The sequence below is a fragment of the Abramis brama genome, assembly GCF_963993115.1.
Source record: "Abramis brama genome assembly, chromosome: 16".
Classification (NCBI taxonomy): Eukaryota; Metazoa; Chordata; class Actinopteri; order Cypriniformes; family Leuciscidae; genus Abramis; species Abramis brama.
The window spans coordinates 21,298,030-21,320,297 of NC_139978.1; the positions used below are offsets into that span (position 1 = coordinate 21,298,030).

General features: G+C 38.1%; 1 protein-coding gene across 2 annotated transcripts in view; it reads right to left on the reverse strand.

Moving 5' to 3' along the window:
* Positions 1-1,981: 1,981 nt before the first annotated feature.
* ccser1 (coiled-coil serine-rich protein 1) overlaps positions 1,982-22,268 on the reverse strand; it is a 77,708-nt gene continuing 57,421 nt past the window's right edge. The window contains exons 10-11 of one of the 2 annotated variants that reach the window (XM_084086353.1): positions 19,525-19,560; positions 1,984-3,101 (exon numbers count right to left, since the gene is read on the reverse strand). In XM_084086353.1, coding sequence (XP_083942479.1) covers positions 19,558-19,560 — 3 coding nt within the window. In that variant the 3' untranslated portion in view covers positions 1,984-3,101; positions 19,525-19,557. Of the gene's footprint in view, positions 3,102-19,524; positions 19,561-22,268 lie in introns of both variants that reach the window. The other variant, XM_084086352.1, reaches the window with a different exon arrangement.

The window sequence follows — 22,268 nt, forward strand, 5'->3', positions numbered from 1 at the left end:
AAAAACATGATTTTGTTCAGCATATTTTGATTATGTTGGTTTAATATGACTGGTTTAATATAAGTAACATTGAAGGGTTAGTTCACCCAAAAATGAAAATTCTGTCAGTAATTACTCACCCTCATGTTGTTCCAACCCCGTAAGACCTTCGTTCATCTTCGGAACACAAATTAAGATATTTTTTATTAAATCTGAGAGCTGTCTCACTCCTCCATAGACTTCTAAGACACTATAACTTTCTGGCCCAGCAAATGCATTAAAGACATCGTTAATATAGTCCAAGTGACTACAGTGGCTCAATCTTAAGTTTATAAAGCGACGAGAATACTTTTTGTGCGCAAAAAACAAAAATAATGACTTTATTCCACTATTCATTTCCTTCTCTCTGGGCCTCGAGTGGATTCACGTAGTGTTTTAGCGCAGCACGTCTGTGTTGCACGTCACCACGTAGGCTCACTATTGGCCGACGCTGGTCATGTGTGTGATGCGTGGTGACATGCAACACAGACGCACTACACAGTTACACTACGTGAAAAAACTCGAGGCCAGGGAGAAGGAAATGAATAGTGGAATAAAGTCGTTATTTTTGTTTCTCTTTGCGCACAAAAAGTATTCTCGTCGCTTTATAAACTTAAGATTGAGCTACTGTAGTCACTTGGACTATATTAACGATGTCTTTAATGCATTTTCTGGGCCAGAAAGTTATAGTGTCTTAGAAGCCTATGGAGGAGTGAGCCAGCTCTCAGATTTAATCAAAAATATCTTAATTTGTGTTCCGAAGATGAACAAAGGTCTTACGGGGTTGGAACAACATGAGGGTGAGTAATTACTGACAGAATTTTAATTTTTGGGTGAACTAACCCTTTGAGAAACATAAACCACATGTACCGATAAAATGTTTGGGGTCATTAAGGTTATTTATATAAATAGGTACAAGTGGTTTATGTTTCTCAATGTTACTCATATTAAACCATATATATAAACTTTCACTCAGCAAGGATGCATTAAATTGATCAAAGGTGATGGTACAGACAGGTATAATGTTATAAAATATTTCTGTTTCCATTTAAAGGCACACTATGCAAGATTTGTACCTTAATATAACAGCTTCGAAATCATTTCGATGGTAAACGAACTCGTAGTAGGGCGAATCATCCCGATAGCAAAGCAGAGGGAAAATTGCATAAATAGCTATTAATCAGCAATTTATAATGATTTCTGAAGGATCATGTGATCTTGAACACTGGCTGCTGATAATTCAGCTTTGTGATCAATAAATTACATTTTAAAACAAAAAAAGTATTATTTTAAATTGTAATAAAATTTTACAATATTACAGTTTCCCATTTTTAATCAAATAAATGCAGCCTTGGTGAGCATTCAAGACTTTTCAAACTTATTTAAAAAAATCTTTCCAACCAAATAGACCGTTCGTACAGTACTGTGCAAAAGTCTTAGGCATGTTAATATCCCAAGATGCTTGAAGAAACCTTCCTGCAAAGCTACAGTACTGTGAAAAGTACTGGCACTTGTGTTAAAATGCTGTAAAGTGAGAATGCTTTCAAAAATAAAATCATAAATTGAATTTATTTATGATTTAACTTCTATTAACGAATTCAAATCAATATTTGGTGTAACGACCCTTTGCGTTTAAAACGGCTTTTGTCCAGGTACACTTGCGCATAGTTTTTCAGGTAGCTTTGCAGGAAGGTTTCTTCAAGCATCTTGGAGATGTTCCCGCAGTTCTTCTGGATTTAGTTTGTCTCAGTTTTTTCTGTTTCTTCATGTAATCACAGACGGACTCGATGATGGTGAGATCAGATCATCCTGGCTGTTGTCAGATTCCTTGTGCATACAGAAATCTCACTGGATTATTACAATTAATGGCAAAAAGAATGCTTGGAAATGTAAACTGATATTTCCTACTGACACACTACAGCAAAAGATATAAATAACTGACTTAAAACCATTTTTTTTTTGTGTGTGTGTGTGTGTGGGGGGGGGGGGGGGGGGGGGGGTATTAACATGCCTAAGACTTTTGTACAGTACTGTATGTCTGTCATTTAAATTGATCATTTAAAGCAGCGAAAGGTCAGATTAGCATTCTTACAATTCAATTTAAAACATGTAATGTTATGGTTCCCAATAGAGTTTCTGGCCAACTGGTTAAATTAACCAATTTATACTTGAATTTGGGGCTTGGCGAGTGTTAATGTTGGACCCTGAATTATTTTCAAAGATATAAGAGAATGCAAAGACGCTGACATCCTCTCTAGCATATTAGCAGAACTGTACAATGTGATGGTGTTATGGGTAAAACTCATTAGTGGACCGTCAATCTAAAGTACTTATCAGAGCAGCATTTCTTCAGAAGGTTTAAGTAGTGCAGACAATGGATTGGTTTTGACACTTAATAAAGATGACGAGTTTAACTCCACAAAGGATAATACGAGTCTCGTGTTCGTTTGAGGTTTTAGAGGAAAAATAGCCTTTTAGGTAACTGAGTGCATGTGGGTCTGAAGTTACTCGTTGTCACTGAGGAACTGCATCAAGAGTTCATATCCATCTGAGGCTTGTGTCACTGTGCGTGTGTGTTTTTAACCTTCCTGCTGAGCAAGAGCCTGCAGATCAGCTGTATGGATAGAGTGCTGTAGGAAGACGTTCTTTCGGCTGTACATGTGTAAAGACAGAGGGCCACGGGGCGGCTGACCCAGACGGCCGGTAAAGGAGGACTGAAGCCTGGGAATAGGCCCCCGCTCGCTCCGCAGCCCCCGCTCGCTGTCCGAGGACAGGCTGCGTGACGGACTGGCCTTGCTGGGGAGGCTCACGCTGCTGCCGGCCACCGCCCGAGGGATCTGAGACGGTCCCAGGTGCTCCGTCTTCCGTAGCCCAGGTACCTCAGACATGGACTGCCCACCTTCAGCTCTTCGTACCAGCTCCCGCACGCCTCCTCCATTGCTGCAAGGTCTCTCTTCACATGGTCGACTGAGCAGGTCTGCAGCGAGCGATCGCGACACCCTTCGCTCCCTTGTGAGGCTGCTGTTGCTGCTGCTGCTGGGAATGTTGATGTTTTGGCCTGTGGGTCGACTTGGATGGATTGCCTGTTGAAACAAGATGGGAAAGTGAGAGAAAATTAAGCCACTCAATTTGCTGACATTTTGACAAAGCTTCCTTGGCGGTCTAGAACCTTTTCTAATTGTTTCCAGACCAACTGGAACTCTGCCTTTTTTAGGAAGAGGAGGCCAAAGAGACACATTGTGGGGAGGTGGCTCGAGAAAAAGCCTGCGCTGAGGAGTTTGAGCCACCTGTTCATTTCGCACACAACACTGCTTCTTCCTTACATAACTGGCCCTCTATTACTCACAATGCTGAATGAGTACAGGGGAAATATTGCGCATGAAAAAGAAATTAGCTGTAAACTCAAGAGCGATTGTTTGATTCACGCTGTAACTCAACGTGTAACTCAGACTGAGCTGGCAGCCAGAAAGTAATACTTGATGCTAATCGGCATTTCACAAAGTGAGAAAACCTAATTAAGTGTGATGTGGCTAATGTGGGAACTTCAGCTGTGACGTGAAATTGAATTTAAAATAGAGTCTGTAATTGAATTCGTACATTATGGGGCAGTTGAAAGGCGGTGAGAAAGGGGACATGCGTCCCACGTGTCCTAATCTTATTTTATCATTTACGGTGTAAAATGTCTTTGTTTACCTTCACACTACATTTACACTTCCAAGTAATGCCAGGACGCAACATTATTTTCTTAAAACAAGCTCACAAACAATTCTGCAGTTCCAGTTCACGAACAGCACAATCAAATCCAATGTCTGATTTAAACTGGTTTTTAAATCGTTACCCCTAAATCAACAATCTTTGCATTCTTCCATTTGTAATGTTAAGATATTGGGATTATAATAGGACATTTTTCTTAATGTTAACTCGTAAGTATTCTTTCAGTTATAAATCATATTGTCTGCCCGAATCATTTTTTGTCTAAAGCAGTTTATTCCATTTATTCTGTAATGTTTACTATTATTATTACTGAACATTTTCAAATAAATAAATACATAAATATTGTGCCTTTTTATTTTTGGTCTTTTTTGGTCCTTTTTATTTTTACTTTATATTAAATAAATAAAAATGTTATTGCCATCAACATTTCTTATATTGTTACTTTCAATATTTATTTTTATTTATTTGTACGCACAAAAACACACCTTTTCAACTGCCATTGGGCAAGTTTACAGACACCATGATAAGAAACGGGTGTTTGGGAACCGCAGCTTGAATTTTCAATGTCTGTGTCCTCTCAAGTACGCGCTGCAGCATTCACAGTGCAAATTCAGGCCCTAGCGGACATAAATGCATCAGATGGTGACAGAGAGAGAAAAATTTGGTACCTGCACTGGAAAAAGGCCAGAAATGCACACACACACATTCACAACCACAGAGTCATCTGGAGGAAAAACAGCAACCGGAGTAAATCAGACTGATTTAACGGTCGTAATCCATTTGGGTCTTTATTAGCCTGTGAAAAAGCTGGTCCTGTGCTAATGGCACGATTCTGTTAAAAGCCCTCTGGCTGATTATATGCAGTAGGCTGGAAGTAGCAGGATTCAGGCTGCTCATTTTCCACACTTCAGCACACCTACATACACATACACGCTCACGCACGCGTCTGCAACAAGCAACTGTTGCAAAGAGCCACGCCGTCTAAGCTGGCAACGGACAGTAATCCTTGTGTATTATGTATAGTACTGGACTGATAACTGAGCGCAGAGTACAGATATCTAGTTATGTATTACATAAAAAAAATCCACTCAAGCAAGCACGGCTCACTCTCGTATTCTAAGAAAAAATTATATGTTTGGGGAGAGAAAACAATTCCACGGCACTTCTCGTCAGTCTCGACAGACAAGAATGCATTTCTTTGTTGTTGTTTTTTTTTCTCGGAATCATGTACAATAAATAGACAATATGAATCTCAGAGGTTTTCTCAAATAAACATGATAAAAAAGGAACACTGCAGTTTCAACTCTGAATTTGTGTGGTGGGATTGTATTTAGAAGAGTATGCTCGTCTATTCATCTTTCAAGAGAAAACTTGCGTTAAATACACCGAGACGCACCTTTGTAATCGCTCTCAATCAGACAACGCGACGGTAAACAATTAAGCGCATTTTGGAGCACAGCACGCTGCTCTCTTTTGTCACCGTCTTCCAGGATCTATATTCAGCCAATGAGGGGCACAGGCGTGTGTTGTCTGCTTGCACATCCTGAAACTCCATCCGTCTGAGCCCAAGTTAAGATGATAAAGAGTGGCTTTCAGAGAGAGAGAGAGAGAGAGAGAGAGAGAGAGAGAGAGAGAGAGATAGGATGTGCCACAGTCTGAGGGTGCTTAAAGACAAATGGCTGTCCTCCTCGCCAGCGGCTGATTACAAACTGCCCCTGGATGCTTTTAATGAGCTCATGGGCTACCACGACTGCGACTCTTCCTCAGCACCTCACGCCATGCTTTGAAACATGAGCTCTGAACGGATGTGCAAAAATACATATTTTCATTATTTAAAACAAATCTATTATTAAAGTCAATGGAGCTGTCTACATGATCTAGTTGTGATTTGGTGTGCTCTTTTGTAGTAAAGAGTATAAATGTAAAAAAAACAACAACAAAAAACAAGTATTAGTGTTACTAAATTGGCTGTATTGTAAGTTTCCAGGGTAAATTAATCTGTAAATAAGATTGTCTATTGATATCAGAATCGTTAAAAAGAAGACCACAACGTTGTACAGGACACAGCGTCCAAAAAAATCCATCTGCATATGTACATTACGCTGCTGTTCAAGAGTCAGTAAGATTTTTAAAAATGTTTTTGAAAGAAGTCTCTTATGCTCACCAGGACTGACTTGATCAAAAATACAGTAAAAATAGTAATATTGTGGAAAAAGTATTACAATTTAAAATAACTTTTATATTTTAATACATTTTAATGTTATTTATTTCTGTGATGTCAGAGCTGAATTTTCAGCAGCCATTACTCCAGTCTTCAGTGTCACATGATTCTTCAGAAATGACTTTATTATGCAGATTTGCTCAAGAGACTCGTCGTCTTCTTCAATAATTTCAATAAAAGTAACTTGAAATCAAATTCAAGTACAGACATTGTAAATGTCTTTACTGTCACTTTGATCAATTTAATGCATCAGTGCTGAATATATAAGAAAAATATTTAAAACAAAAATTTGAATGGTAGTGTATATGGACTAATAGCTAAATGTAAATTAAAAATCAAATCAAATATCAGCCATGAATTAATATGGCCACAATATGCTGTGTATCTCCATTGAAAACAGAGATGTTTGAAACTAAAAATAGCATGAACTAACAGATATTCAACAAAAACTCAGGCTAAGCAACCTTGTATTGAACAAAACTATCAGAGTTCATTAAATTTTATTTTACCTATGACACAAATATTGTAAACGGCAAATGATCTGAATTCTGACAGTATAGCTGCCCTGAAAGTTCTTGTTCAAGTTGATAGATTTGTTACATAAGCGTTTTTGACAGGCCTTTTGACAGCACATTAAAGCATAAGGCACTCTCAGCATGATAAAAATCTCTTCTGAGAAATTGCAACTCCTTGCTTATCCTTGCCAAAAACCAATGATAAAAAAAAAAAAAATCTAGATAACCTAGTTGAACTCACAAACCGACTAATCGTTCAGCGGGCGATTAACAGAGCATCCCGACCCGTCCATTGAGCACTGCTCCTCTGCAATGGGATTAAGAGAAAAAAAATGTCAGCTACAAAAAGAGACCACAGATTGATGTGCGCTGAAATGGTTATCGATTGAAAAAGATTGACCGATATTTGAGGGTTAAAAAAAAGAGGCTCCCAAAAAATATAAAAACAAAATGGATGGTGGCACAGAAGAAAAAAGAAACCGAGACAGTGAAGATGTGAAAGAGAAAGAAGAGGAGTTGAAAGAAAGACAATGTAAAAGCAGGCGTGCGGGGTGGGGCGCTCCGTTCAGCGAGTTTCGTGTGAGCCTTGTTCCTAGATGATGAGGCATGATGGAGGCTAGATTTGATGTGTGGAGTAACTGAGCACACTTCAAAGACTTCCCCCCCTATTGAGCCCCTCCAAAAGCTGTCAGCTTTAGGGAAGATAAGATTCTTTACAGTCCTTGTCTTGTTCTCTCTGACAGCACAGGACCTGGATAAACAATAACGGGAAATATATATCAAGAAGCGGAGGGGAAAAAATCCAAGTGAGAGTGAAAAGATAAAGGGAGGAAAGAGACCAAAAAAAAAAAATCATAAATTGAGTTTCTATCAGATATGGTGGCAGATGTCTTCAGAAGCTGATGAGATTGTTGCAACCGCCTGGGTGTCATCGTAAAGCCGCAGCTGCCTGTTTAAGGACCGTCAGCTCCATGAAGTAAGTTTGTTTGTGGCTTCCCACAAAAACATGTGTCACATAACTTAAGTGTCATGAGCTGACTTTGAATCAACATGACGAAACACACAAAGCAATTGAGGAAACCTACCAGCACCTCACGTTCCAGCTGGCTCTATTCAACCAGCCTCTCCAGATTAAAACTTTCTCAGAGATTTGCTGTCCCAGAGTGCAACGGACAAAAATAACAGTCTTTTGTAAGGCTTTCTGAGCCGAGTAGCCCATAAGCAACCTGGCATGATGCATGATTTTCGCTCCATCTGGGGCGATGGTGGCGTGGAGGCTGAACATGATTCATGGTGCCAAAGGTTTGAGAGCCCTCAGGCTGTATTGCTTTCTGTATCTTGTCCGCTGGCATCCATTTGGTCCGGTGTCACTCTCTGGAGTGGTGAACTGTCATCATCTCATGGCTGCTAATATCAAGCCGGGCTGAGGACTCAAGCTAAAATCGATGTGATGACCTGTTCTGCGTGCCCCAGTCCCAGACTTTTATGTCAGGTGTGAAAGTATATGAGGACACATCCTCAAGCCAAACAAGTCACCTGTGATGACACGGAAGAGGAAGTCCTATCACACTAACAGGACTTAATGTGTGTGTGAGTGTGAGTGTGAGTGAGTGTGTGTGTGTGTGTGTGTGTGTGTGTGTGTGTGTGTGTGTGTGTGTGTGTGTGTGTGTGTGTGTGTGAGAGAGCATCTGGGCCTAAGTGAGAAGATTGGAAATGGAAATGAAAATTTAATTAAAAGATGCAGAAACAACATTTACCTGGTTAAACTGCAGATTGCATAACAGTTACAGTTCCTTTAATCAGCACTGGGACATTTCACTGTTTAAAATCATCTCATTCATAATCATGGCATTCCAGACCAGAGTATGTGAGTGGTACCGAATGGAAGCAAAGAAGAGAGTACATCGACTGATTGGCCAGTTTTTTTTTTTCTGAAATGCAAGTTGTTCAATATGAACTTGTTTATTGAACTGTATTAAAGTATCACATTTGCACATACACCAAATGCATTGTTGTGCACCATTCAGAATTGAGTTCCTTAAATAAAGTCTTGATAAAGCTTTGTTTAAAAGGTTTGAAAAAGTTTACAATGCCACTTAAAGAAACTTGTTTTTCAAATTTTATCAAATTGAATTAAATAACTTTTGCAAACCAGCGAGGAAGTATACAGCATTTCTCAAAATGAAATGCCTATAATAAATTTCTTTGAATTACGGGTTCCAGAAGTAAAAATCCCATTCATTCTCTCCATAAGGGAATTACTCTTTTTTTTTACGATAACTCAGCCCACACTATTTCAACTTATTTCTTAAATAATCATATTTAACAGTGGAATTATCTGTGAAAAACATTACCCATGATTCCAAAAAGAAAATCTGCAACAATCAGAGAATCGAAAACAAATCGTTAGCACACTCCCATTTTTATGACAAGTCAATCTCCCTACAATCTCATACTACTTCAATATGTTTATAAGCATATTTTGCACTAAACAAAATATACTGTTTTTATATACAGAACATCTTTAAATTTCTCCATTTATGTATTTCTCCATTATGAATTTCTCCATGAATAATTTGCCGTTCATGCTACTTCACAGGATTGTTGTTCTTTCCCTCATTAAAGCTATTAAGTACACAGTCTTGCATCTTTGTGTTTTTGTCAGATTTTTATATCCATCCACCTCATAGGAGGTTGGTTTGGCTCATGGATTATAACTTAAAAAATTCCTTTCCTGTCATTTAAATTCACCTGTAGGTCAATTCAAATTCCAAGCCAATTCTTTGAATCTGAATCTTGAATATTTAGTATTGATTTGAATATCAAAGTATATTGAGGTATTGAATGCAACAGCTTGCTGGTGTGATACTGCTGTGCTTAATCGAAAGTTTCACAACATCATCATCAGCCTTTACTCTTCAAATCTTCTTCCTCAAAGTGGAAGATTTTCAAGTCTGCCAAAGCAGACAACTCTAATTATTTTTTAACGAGGCAATTCAAGTTTGAATATTTCATGAAGATAGATAAATGTTCTCAGCACCATCTCTATTTACCAATGGTTTTTTTTGGATGAGTGCCGTGTTTGGATACAGGATTGAATAAAAGCCACTCCATGGCAAGCATTACTGGAGTGTGGGCTTGTGCTTTCCCCTCTAAAACACCTGTGAAAACTGTTGTCTGACCCACTACATTTCCCTGAGGCCCTCATCTCTTATCAGTAGTACACGGACTGCTGGAGGGCTTGCCTACTTCACAGCACCTCATTTCTCACACCAGTACATCCTACATCCGCGTCAGACACATACAGTCATTCGTTATTTCTCTCTTTAAAGGCCCTAGGGCCATCACAAAGCCTACACTGACCGGACAAAAATGCATCTTTAAAATCCACCCTAAATTCAGACTGTCTTGTATTGTTTACTCTTCCTGTGGCAATTTTGAAGAAAGCTTTCCTTCCTGTTCAGCTGCAACGGTGGGTGGGTTGGGACATGCTACAAGAAACATTTTCAAAAAGTTTCCAGATTTCATTGTGCAGTTTTAGTCATCATTATAGTACTCTGTGAGCTTGAACAACTTTAGCCAAATTAGTTTTTGTTATTGTCACTAAAAATGACTAAAAATACCAAAGAGATGATAATTTCACAAAAGCAATAGTGCTGTTGATCTAAATATGAAGAATTAATGTCAAGAGTTAATAAAGACTTCTGGCTATATATTTTTTTTGTCTCCGCCAATAAAAACATTCCATAATAAGCCAAAGCATCAATCTTTTGCATGGTGCCAAGCACTCTGTATAGGAATGCAGAGAACACTCTGTCCTTCGCGGCTCTCCTGAGCAGAGCTGTCAAATGTCACTCGCCGTCAGGTGACTCAGTGAGTGAAAGGAAAGATCGCCCTGTCGACGCTATTCTCATATCAAACTCATCTTGAGGGCTCTAAAGTCAGAGCCCCTGCTGCCGGCTACTCACACACACACACACACACACACACGTGTCAGTCCAGTTCAACACGAGGACCTTATTAATTACCACTAGTGTACCTACTGAGAGACACTTGAGATGAGCAGGACAGAGAAAAAGAAATGAGGACAGGTGTTCCTCATGCATCTGCATGCACTTCACCTCATCTCTGATCAATTTAAACTGTATTAAATTAAAAGTAGTTCTACTGAAAATGTCAACAATTTGGTGGGAAGAAAAAGAAAGTGAAAAAAATTAATGTTTCAACCAAATCAACTAAAATAAATAAACCGATTCGGGTTACACCGATTCTCTCCTCCCAACCACAAATTAGTTTTTGTTGCTCATATCTTAATGTACTTGCAACTCCAGAACACACGTGCTCCCTTGACAATTTCACCATCCGAAAAAGGTTTTTTGTGTTTCGTCAAAAAATGAGCAAATCTAAATGAAGCTTTGGTTTCAGCCTGTGACTTTTTAGCAGGTCTTGTAAAAAATGATTGCTGCCTGCTTAATGTTACTTTCATCTCACTAACTTTTTCTTTTCTAAGTGATGAACCTGGTGGATAACAGACATTGAAGGTCTTGTGGGTTTTGGTGAAATGTTTCTCCGCATTGTGTCTCTTGGCAACCGCAATGCTAGCTCCACATATGAGGCATACAGCTTTATCTTTAACGTTAGTGAAGAGGAATTCTTCCCACTCCTTGTTAAAATAAGTCTTTTTCTTTTTTGCATGACCTGCTTCATCATCCATAATTAATCTTTTTTTCTTTTTTATAGTTCAATTTATCTTATTTGCCATTTGCCTGCGACCGCCTCAACTCAACCTCAAGTATTTTTTTTTTAGCACAAACGTAACGTACATCAACGTACGTTGACTCGTTACGCGCAGATTCTAAATATTTAAAATGATTGAATGATTTTATTATGTTTTAATGTTATATGAAATGTTACCATTAGTTATTTTTCTCATTTTATGCAATTATCATGAAAAAAGAATTAAATAAAATGAAAGATTACACTTCAGACTATTTATAGAACGTGCTTGGCGGGCGACTCGCAGACGCCATGCGGGCTACCAGGTGCCAATGCCAGGTGCCATTCATTTAAAATATATTCAAATATAAAAGTTATTTTAAATTGTAACAGTATTTCACAATATTACTGTTTTTGCTGAATTTCTGATGCAAATGCAATCTTGGCGATCATAAAAGACTTTTCAAAAATAAAAAATAAAAATCTTACAGACCACAAACTTTCAAATGGCCGTGATAATGCAAACATGAACCTAATAGAAATATTATTCTATAAAATCCATGAAAGAAAAAAAATTGAAAATCAAACTGCTGTTAGCATTCAGAATCAATTTGAATCATTCTGAATTCACAAAAGAATGCTTTTAAATTAAATTGACCAATTAAAAGGACCAATGGATCAAAAACGTTGTCAATACAAAGATTCACAACAGATTACTCAGTGTATAGTACGAGTGTATTTTAATATGAAAGTGTGTGGGTGGCTTGTCTCATTGAAGACGCTCCACATTAAAAACAAAGACAATTTTTTCCTATCAGATTTTCCTGTTCTGCATATTAATTCTCTGTATTTGTCGGCAAAACATTGCAACGTTGCACCTCGAGGCATTTGTGAATGTGCAGATTGCAAAGGACTTGTTCATTAATATTTATGCTTTAGCTATTTTCATTAACGCTGCAGTAAATTGTTATATGAGATTTAGAGGGCTTTGGCCCTCAGTATCTAAGAGCTGATATATTCACAGAACACGGCAGAAGAACCCCAACGCTTATCTGCCGGGGTCCCATCGCATTAAGCTAGAGAGCAGGAAAGACCCTGGCCTTTACAGAAGTGGTGCTTGTGGTGTATGAGCGCGTCACGCCTCACCCTGAGCCTCTAACAGATCCAGGAGAGGCAACTCACAGTGCACCTGCCCTACTTTAGTGTGAATAATGAACCTGAGGTGTCCTGAATCTGTCCACTGGTGGGGGAAGAGGTGCAGATCTACTCTCTCAGCTGGCCATGGCCGCTCACTATAGAGTGGTGATGGATATGCAGTCTCATCTCTGGGCACAGAGCCAGGCCGAGCCTGGACACATGAGAGTGCGCGCACACACACACACACACACACACACACACACACACGTAACAGTCCGCAAGATGCTGCATCAGTTAGCAATGCTGAGTGTGGGATAACCACGGATAGGGTGCCAAATCTAGCCACAGGAATGAGGCACACAGAAGTCCTTCTCAACACAAAAGTGGTGTTCCTGGAAGCGTGCCGACAGCTTCATTTTCCGTGACGGGAATATGCAAAGTTGATCAAATCATGCCGTATCAGAGGAGGACGTTCTTTTAAATTTCGAATGATTGCTTTCATTTCCCTCATTCCCTCAGAGACCCTCGACTGGTTCTCAAGGACAGATTATGGACTGGGCCGATGGGGCCTCTGACTGCCAGTGGGCTTCGAGCTGAGATAAATGCTGAAACAAGCCACTACAGATGTAAAATTGAGACAGATAGATGAATGGTGCTCGAACGTGTGACGGTGAAGGTTGGCAGAATGTGAAAAGAAGAAATGAGAAATGTTCCTTACTCCACCACCAGCATTAACATCTTCTGAACACCTTATACTGATTGTGATACACTTAAAGTAATTGCAACTTTATTTTTTGTATTTTTGATATCATGCAAATGTCTATTAATTTTTCATATTTGTTATACAATTACTCATTATGCGGTCATTACAGAGAGCTTCAGACTTGCTTGTGGCAAATGTGATTAAAAATGCCAAAAAAACTAATTGTTTTAACAAATGAACATTAGACTATTCTAATATAAATATATATAATTGCTCATTGTGTAGCATAGTAAAGTCCACAATGTGATGTTGAATTGGTTGTAAGGGAAAGTTTGTTTGAGAGTAAAAAGGTAAGTCAAATCAACAAAATATTTGACCATAGGCAGAAATATTCTTGCAAAATAAGAGTGTCAATCAAGGTCACAAAAGCAAATCTCAATAAGGACCACAACAACGATAACTACCAAACAAAACTGTATTAAGTAATCATGTAGTTTTTGAACCAAGCTGGAGTCCTGATATCTTGCAAATGCAAAAACAGGGCCTCCAGTGAGGCTTGTTCTCCAGACTCTCACAGGACCTTGCTTGTTCAAAACTGTAAATGTTCAGTCATTTTCTACAGTAAGCAGCAGAGGCATCCTGGGGTAAATAACTTCCTCAGCAGCTCTGCCCACTTCGACAGACAGTGGTCTGCAGTGATATATTGAGCTAATGATGTGCTCGAGGACAATGAATAAAATACTGATGCAATAAAAGCTCACACGTTCATTTACCTTCTTTGTATCTATAATGTGAACTTAATAAGCAACTCTCCATGAAGAAATAAATCCAAATCTGTTTTGTTTTGTTTTTTTACTAGAAACATAATTAGAGGAAGAGTGTATCTAATATAGTCCAGATGAAAATAGGCCCTGAGCAGTTGAAGAATGAAGCTGAGAGGAAATGCACGAACATTTTCTGTTTCAATGAGCATTGAGATCTTCTTGCATGCGGTGATTAAACACGGTGCAGGATGGTGCAGATATAAACCATTTGTCATTCTGTATCCCCTGACATAATCTCCAATAAACATACCCACCATTAAATGACGATCAAGAATCTGATTTTCCATCTTTCATACTACTTATGCATATACTGTGATGCTCCTTAATCTGTTCTTATCACATATCTGACATAATTACCTGGATATCTCCAAGAGAAAATGTATTTGCTTTATTTCGACATAGGCCAACAATACTGTAATCGCTTTGAGTATTTATGCTTTATGGGATACATCATGGCTCGGGTTTCAAAACCTAGTGAGCTATCTCGCTGAGTACATAGGGAGCTGCCTTCTAAGGGAGCATCTTAAACTGATATGAAGCGATCTATATAAGGTGTAACTGACTCCCTATTGATTTAAATACAGGCATTGCAAGATTAACATGATATTTTAAGACACGTTCAGTTTTGCAACCATGCACAGAATACTTTTTTAAACATTCAAAATATTTTGATAACAAATTGTAATAATATTTTACAATACTGCTGCTTTAAATTTTGGCCAAAATAAAGGTACCTTAGTAGGGAGCATGATTGCTGTTGCCTGCCTTGAACTGCCTTTGATGCCTATGGAGGAAACTCACTAGTGTTTGAAACAGAAGTTATAATGTACTGTATACTGCCAGTAAATGTCTATTCTCAGCTATAAACAGATTTAGACAGGATTGGTCCCCAAATAAATTTAACGGAACAACTCTTACAGTACCTAATTTAATTTCCAACCAAAGTATAACTATTGGCTAAATTGCTTTTTAATTCAATATTCAAGTTTACGGTAAAGAAAAATGATGCAATTTCAAACGATATTAAATAACTAAGAAAATTAAGTTACTAACACTGATTATTCTGAACAGCTGGTTTTAATAAAAAACAACAATTAATTAACTAAGACACATTTTTTTCCAGAACAACAATCTGAATTGATTTAAAAGTCAAATATATTATAGCTGAGTTCTATGCACAGTTTTTACAATAATCTAAGCCAACTCAAAGGTAACTAGGCCAAGCACAAAGCAGAAAGCGCTCCAGGTGTTATCCACAGCTGCAAATCTTTTTCTCCAGCCCAAAGTGTTCAGAGTGTCTACAGATAAAGCATACTGCAATGCCCTGGACAGGTCAGTAAAAGCAGAGTTCTCACAGAGACACACAATTCGGCCACAATTACAGTTCTCTCGTTCTTTCGTTCTCTCTCTCTCTTGTTCTCTCTCTCGCTCTCTCTCAGCCACAGTGCTTTTCTTTGCTCTAGTCTCACTGCAGTCCAAAAAATAATAGAGTGCTAATTAATTTCTAAATCCATCCTATTCTCAGAGATGAACAAACCTAAAATCTTGCTTTTGATGAATGTGCCGATTGCAGTGGTTTTCAATTACGATCCTCAAAAAAGACCCATCATCAACGCATTGTCGTCAGTTAATCGGCACGCAAGTACTATGCGACAACTTTGTTCCACACTTCTGATTTAAACTAATGAGTTCTTGATTTCCTGAGTTATAAATAACAATGATTAACTGAATATTTAATAGGAAACAAAAAAAAAAATCTGATGTTTTCATATTTCATCCCAACATTTCAATTATGCGAATGAGCAGAAAATAATCTACTTTAGCCAACAAGTTTCTGAGGAAACAAACTGGCTTCTGAGAACATCATGTAAAAGCATAACTAACAGATTTGTTTATAAGGCTTAGGCAAATCTACACTATTGTAACAGAGGACAATGGGAGTGTACATTTTACAGTTATTTTTAAGCACAGGGGTGAATAAAAATATTTAAATGAATTTATACATTTAAAAATATATGTAATTAAATAAATGTTATATAAAACCAATATCTAAAATGTAAAATAAATTATCAAAAGTGAGAGTAAAGACTTCTACAGTACATTGTTTCTAAAAAAAAATATTCAAAGAATCCTTAAAAAAAAACTATCATGGTATCCACAAGAATTTTAAGCAGCACAACTGAAAAATTGATAAGAAATGTTTCCTGAGCATTAACTGGGCATATTAGAATGATTTCTGAAGGATCTCGTGACACTGAAGACTGGCTGACTAGTAATGAAGACTAATGAAGACTACTAATGGCTGCTGAAAATGTTACTTTGCAATCATAGGAATAGATTATATTTGAAAATACATTAAAACAACAAACAAAAAAAAGTTCTTTAATATTGTAATATTTCACTGTTTTTACTGTATTTTGACCAAACAAATGCAGCCTTGGTGAACATTAAAAACTATGAGGTGCGAAAACAGTTACAGATGTAACATTTTTCAAAAGCACATCTGGGCAAATATAAAAAGTTCAGACTACGCAAATACACTATCCTGAACCGCAATCAAATCGAGCTTCAAAACACCTTGACATGTATGGGACGGTGGGCTTGAAAAAAAAAGAAGAAAAAAAAGAAATAAAACGCAGATGCACCGAGAGAAAACGGCATGTCCATATCAGCAGTTCTTCATACATGACTGCTCTCTGAAGATACTGGCAAGCGTTTAGAGCAGTATGGAGCGAGCAGCAGGTCGTGTTCTATAAATGGCAAGACTAGATTATGGTTGAAGGCAGGAACCAAGCAACCACCATAATCCTTTAAACCTGACATGTAAATGTACAGTTCCTTCACAAGCTAATCAAAATTCATACGGGACACAGAAGTGTAACAAGCAGCACCTCTCTGCATACAATCGAAACTGCAAAAGGATCACGGCCGAGCTCGGCTGCCAAACTAGAGCAGAGCTGAGGGAAGCGGTTTGGAGACATCACAGCATGGTTAGGCTACAGATGGCTGCGTGAGATTTTAATAGGATCCATATGGAGACAGGTATCCAGCACAGCCGTTTGTTTAAAACTCGTAGATGCGCACTACAACTCTGGGTAAGAATGCACTTGGGATTTTGATGGACTAGTTCATTTTTTTCTTGAGGCAGTGTTAATATACTCCAGAAAGTTAGAAACATGGCTGCGTGGTTTCAAGTATAACCTCACTGTTAAATAAATGAGCTACTCGAGGGACCAACAAGGTCTTGGCAATTTAGAAATAATGATAAAACAGTGCACAAAATGCTGAAGTCATAAATAAGAAGCATTAAAAAGTTTTGTGCAAGGATTGCACAGACTAATAACTCAATGTACATGATTCGTTCCACATGCATGTGATTACACAAGCAATTTCAGGGATCATCAGTTAGGAATTATCCCACTTCATTAGTCTTGTGAAGTTAAAGAGATAGTTCAGCCAAATATTAAAATTCGGTCAGTATTTATTACTCACCTCAAAACCCCTATGCTGTTATTTTTTCTAGGCAAATAATGGCATCATTTTCCTTTTGGGGTGAATTTCATTCTTTAAGCTCACCTTTCATCCAAAAGAGAATCTAAGATGAGGTCTATATATGTCAAATGTCCAGAGCAAAACGGCTCATTTCACATTGCCCGTCTCAGAAGACTGTAATGGACTTCATTTAAAACAACCGATATGAAATCAATTACATCAATGGCCATCCTTTGAATGATTTACGCAGGGAAACTACAGAGAACCACTTTTTATTAAAGAAAATAAAATCAGCGCAGGCCCTTGACGCTTCAATTGAGGGTTATTAAAAGTAATATCCCTGATAAGACAAAATATGTATAATGTTAGTACGGAGAGTATAGAAACCCATCTGTCACTTGCTTAGTTTAAATTTAATGATAATATTCACTTTAATTCCTTCAACAGCAGCTGCCCAATAAACAGAGGTGCTGGTGGGAAAGATAAATTGTTATTATAACAGATTTTTTTTAATACACTGTTTGGTCTCACATAGTTATTACTCTTTTCACCTATTTTAAAATAACAAATTAAAACTATGAAATAAAACAGGCATGCATCCATTATACGCAATGGAAAAACAAATTCAGTCAAGTGTGCCCAAATGCCCAAACATTTGACTGGTAATGTGTGCGTGTCAACAGAAAATAAGCCAATGTTTCTGACACTAATATTTCATAACACACCATTGCACACACAAAAATAAGCTATTATCCGAGATGACTGACACATGATATTTGATATAATATAATATATATATATATATATATATATATATATATATATATATATATATGAAACCATTAGACTCAACAAACAGGCATTCATACTTCACTTGTCCAAACTCTTTTAAATATTCATTATGCACGACTGCAAGTCACTTTTCTCCCTTTAAGTCAGCTATTACATCAATGCCACAACCATATTTGTCATGCTTTCACTTGGGTTGACAAAATCTGTCAGTCATCTTCACCAGGGCAACCCTCTGAAACATGGTACAGCATAACTGCAAGATCATAACTCATCTTTTTGCTTCTCTTAGTACAGTACAAAAACCGTTCTACCAAGTTTTTGAAATCATAAACGTAATTCCATTACATGTGCCCTTGAGCTTTGACAGCGGAAGTATCGTAAAAGTCTAAAGATCGTAAAGTATTTTAAGCAGCACTAATTTCACCGGTTTGGTATTTTACCTGTGGAGAAGAGGACATGCAGCGGATCAATACAGGCAAAATCTTGGCATCTCTCCTTAAAAGACTTCCTGAATTTATGGAACAGTGCCCACATACCTTCAAGTTAACTTTACAATACATCTTTCCATCCAGTGACACTTCATACCTCACCAAAACAACACTGACAGCGGATTTATGCACTTTACTGGTACCACATTACTCCATTAGCTCGATTGTATTACGGGTACAAAATGTTAATATTTTCTCTGACTACCATTAACAGCTAAAACCACACATTAGAGAAATGCAAAAGCAAAGCCGACAGGTCTGACTTTTTCCTGCACCTACTGTGCACCCACTACACGATGCAGATATAGCAGACAGAAATAAATATAGGTGTGATTTGCAGCTTATTGACATTTTTTTTCCTGTAACAGCGTTGGAGGTTTGCTCTATAAATATGTATATGCAAGTCTTCCTCAATTTCACCCATATCGCTCGCAAATCTGGGGTTTAAATGACTGTCCGACGTCTCCTTCGCCGGATATTCGCATCCGTCGTTTTTCTATCTGTCATGTTTTACCGCAATGCTCAATGTCAAGCTTACACCGCAGGTTGGTGATTTGCATTTTTTTTTGTGACAAACTCAACAAAAGCAAAAACAGTTCCCACAAGCGCCACCTGATTTGGGTAAAAAAAGACAGATGATTCTGCAAATGTGGATTAAAGTAAAGCAAGCAATCAACATGTCCCCAACAGAGACGATTAGGACAGAGCTGATAAGATTAGTACGCAACAATCACCGTAATTTCATATACAGCTCCACAGCAATTAAGACATTTGCGTGTGATTATTTGTTGATGCAATTTAAAAGCTCTGTGGGTTCCCTCAATTAGCCAAGGTGAGGATTGGTGGATGAAGCCGCTTGCCTTTGATTAGAGACAGAGCAGCTCTACACAGAAATACACCCTACCTGCATTGTGCTGCCGGCGCGGGCTGCTTCTGTTTACTGCACCCATGGGAAGAGAAAGGGGAGAGGGGAGAACAAAACAACATGGAGACAGATGAACATGATGTGTACAAATGACAGAAAGGAAATTCAGTGAAGTGGAGGGGAAAAAATCTAAAGCTTCACATGCTAACAAAAAACAATGGCTTGTGGAGGTTTGCAGATACGATGCATTAGCGCTTATGTAGGTATAAACAGAAGATGTAAAAATTATTTGGATAAAAATTAGACCGTGATGATGGGCAGCGAGGGGGGTGGTGGTTTGGGGAGGGGGTGTAGAATAAGAACGAAAAGGCTGGAATGGATATAATTAAGTCACGGTGTTTCTCAGTGCATTTCATTTATACACTGAACAAAATGTCAGGTACAAGGAGTTAAACAAAAAAAGGCTTGAGCAATTTTCAACAACCAGGTAGTAATTCACGATAAGATATCTGCAACAATAAACGGTATTGAGTTTTGGAATTGAATTATGATAATTTGAAATGGCAAATATTTTAAAAGGGGACTCCAACAGCACTAATCTGCACTAAATAAAGACAAATGCAATTTACCAATTTCCGTAGACCTGATTAGATGCTACAGGGAGCAAATTATATTTAAATATATATGAGAAAGCGAAGAGAGAGAGAAATAAAATAGATAATTTCTACATTCATTCATCTTATCTAAATTGTTTTAAAGGTTAATAAAACAGTAATGAGCAAAGCAGGAGTTTTGGAACGTGTTTGAAAACATGTTACAGGAGTCTGACAGTGAGATTGAGAGGCTGGGAAGTGAGGCAGGAGATGCTAGAGGAGGCCGTGGGTGGGTGACTGTGTCACATTGTGGCATGGATGGAGAGAGAGAGAGAAACTTGAGAGAAAATATCACTGCCAAGAATAACAAGGGAACTTGAAACAACCGCAAAAATGGTAATCTGTCCCGAGCCTTAATAAAAGAACGCAGAGGTGAGGCTGGTCCATAAATTATTTCCCGTACTATCGAATGAAATCCAGATGAAGACGGTGTGAACCCTGCTACTCCAGTAAATTAATATATTCATTGATTTCTGGAGTCTGTAGGAAATGGTAAGGCCCATATTGCAGCATTACATTGCAGGACCGAGTGTCCTTCAACCAATAACATATGCTGAACTCAACATGCGTGCAGATGAATTAATTGAGGGTGTAACTGGTTCAGTCGATCTAGTCTGCAACAATTAAATTGGTAATAATAAACAATGAAAATAACTGCCAGTCAAGTTCACTGATTATTTGAGTATTTGTGACACCACTTTAAACTAGCAATTCCATTAGACATACACACTTTGATGATATTGTAAGAAAATAATGATAAAATCTCTTACATTGGACATGGAAAGTGAGTAATCAAAGATTCAAACATTCTGTCATCATTCACTTACCCTTATGTCGCTCCAAACCTGTATGACTTTCTTTGTTCTTTGGAACACAAAGGAAGATAAATAAATGAACATCACATTTGTTGAATTCATTGGCAGTACACTGTGACTCACTTTAATGTTTAAAAGACCCAACTGTGCCAGCAAAAAAGTTCATGTGGTTTACTGATAATTTTCCAAGTGCTCCAGGTGGTTTCAATTCTACACAACTCACCATATTAATCCTCAAATGGCAATTTTAGTGAAAAACAACCCGATATATAGTAGTGGCCACCATGGTTATCCTATGCGGAATCCAGAACACTCCAGGCCAATAGGTGGCAGAAATGGGTCTTCTATATTGGTTTGCTATTTACCATTAAAACAACAGAATATACAAATCAATGTTAATTACATTATTTCTCTTTGTGTTCCACAGAAAGAAAGTAAGTTTGGGATGACATATAGTAGTTCATAAATCACTCACTCGCTCTTGAAGTCCCTGTAAAGGCAATTCTAAAAAAAAATTCTAAACACATTATAAATGTTAGAAATGTTTTGCTAAAACATATTACAAAGACTGTGAACTGTGAAGTACTGAATTGTGGAATTAGACCGTTAAACAGTTTTTCACCATTGCTGTGTTCTGGATATTTTGGGCGGGGCTAAAACGGGGGCTCGATGACGCACTGAAGCCCCTGAGCTCCTGGACACGCCCCTACTTGATGACGCACTGGAGCCCCTGACGCTGGCCCCTCCCCTAACAATATAAATAGAGCACATTCACATCAGTTTGCCGATCGCGAGTTACTGTCAGTACTGTTAGTTACTACCACAGATATCATATAAAGGCTTTATATGATATCTATGGTTACTACAGCCTACAGTTTGCTAGCTAGCTATGCCTCGTCACGGAAATGCATATAACCTGGATGCGATCACGTACAAAACAGATCAGTGTCCTTATTTAAATTTCCGAAAAACTAACATATCACATCAACAAGAGGTGGATTAATTTTGTGAAGAGCCACCTTGATGGAGAGCTGAGGATCACCGCCAAAACCCACCTCTGTAGTGATCATTTTACACGGGATAGTTTTATAAACTTTCGTCGGAGACAACTGAGATTCACTGATAATCCGCTGTTACTGGTGAATGGGGCCGAGCCGACTATCTCTCGCCTCGGCCTTCATCCTCCCGTCGCGCCGACAACTGGTGCCATCGTCGGCAGTGCGTGCCCACCAATGAGTGTAAGTTGCCTTGTGTGCTTATGTTATAATTATAGTAGGTAGTCCAGGCTCGAACATGTATGGCTTTGTAAAAACAA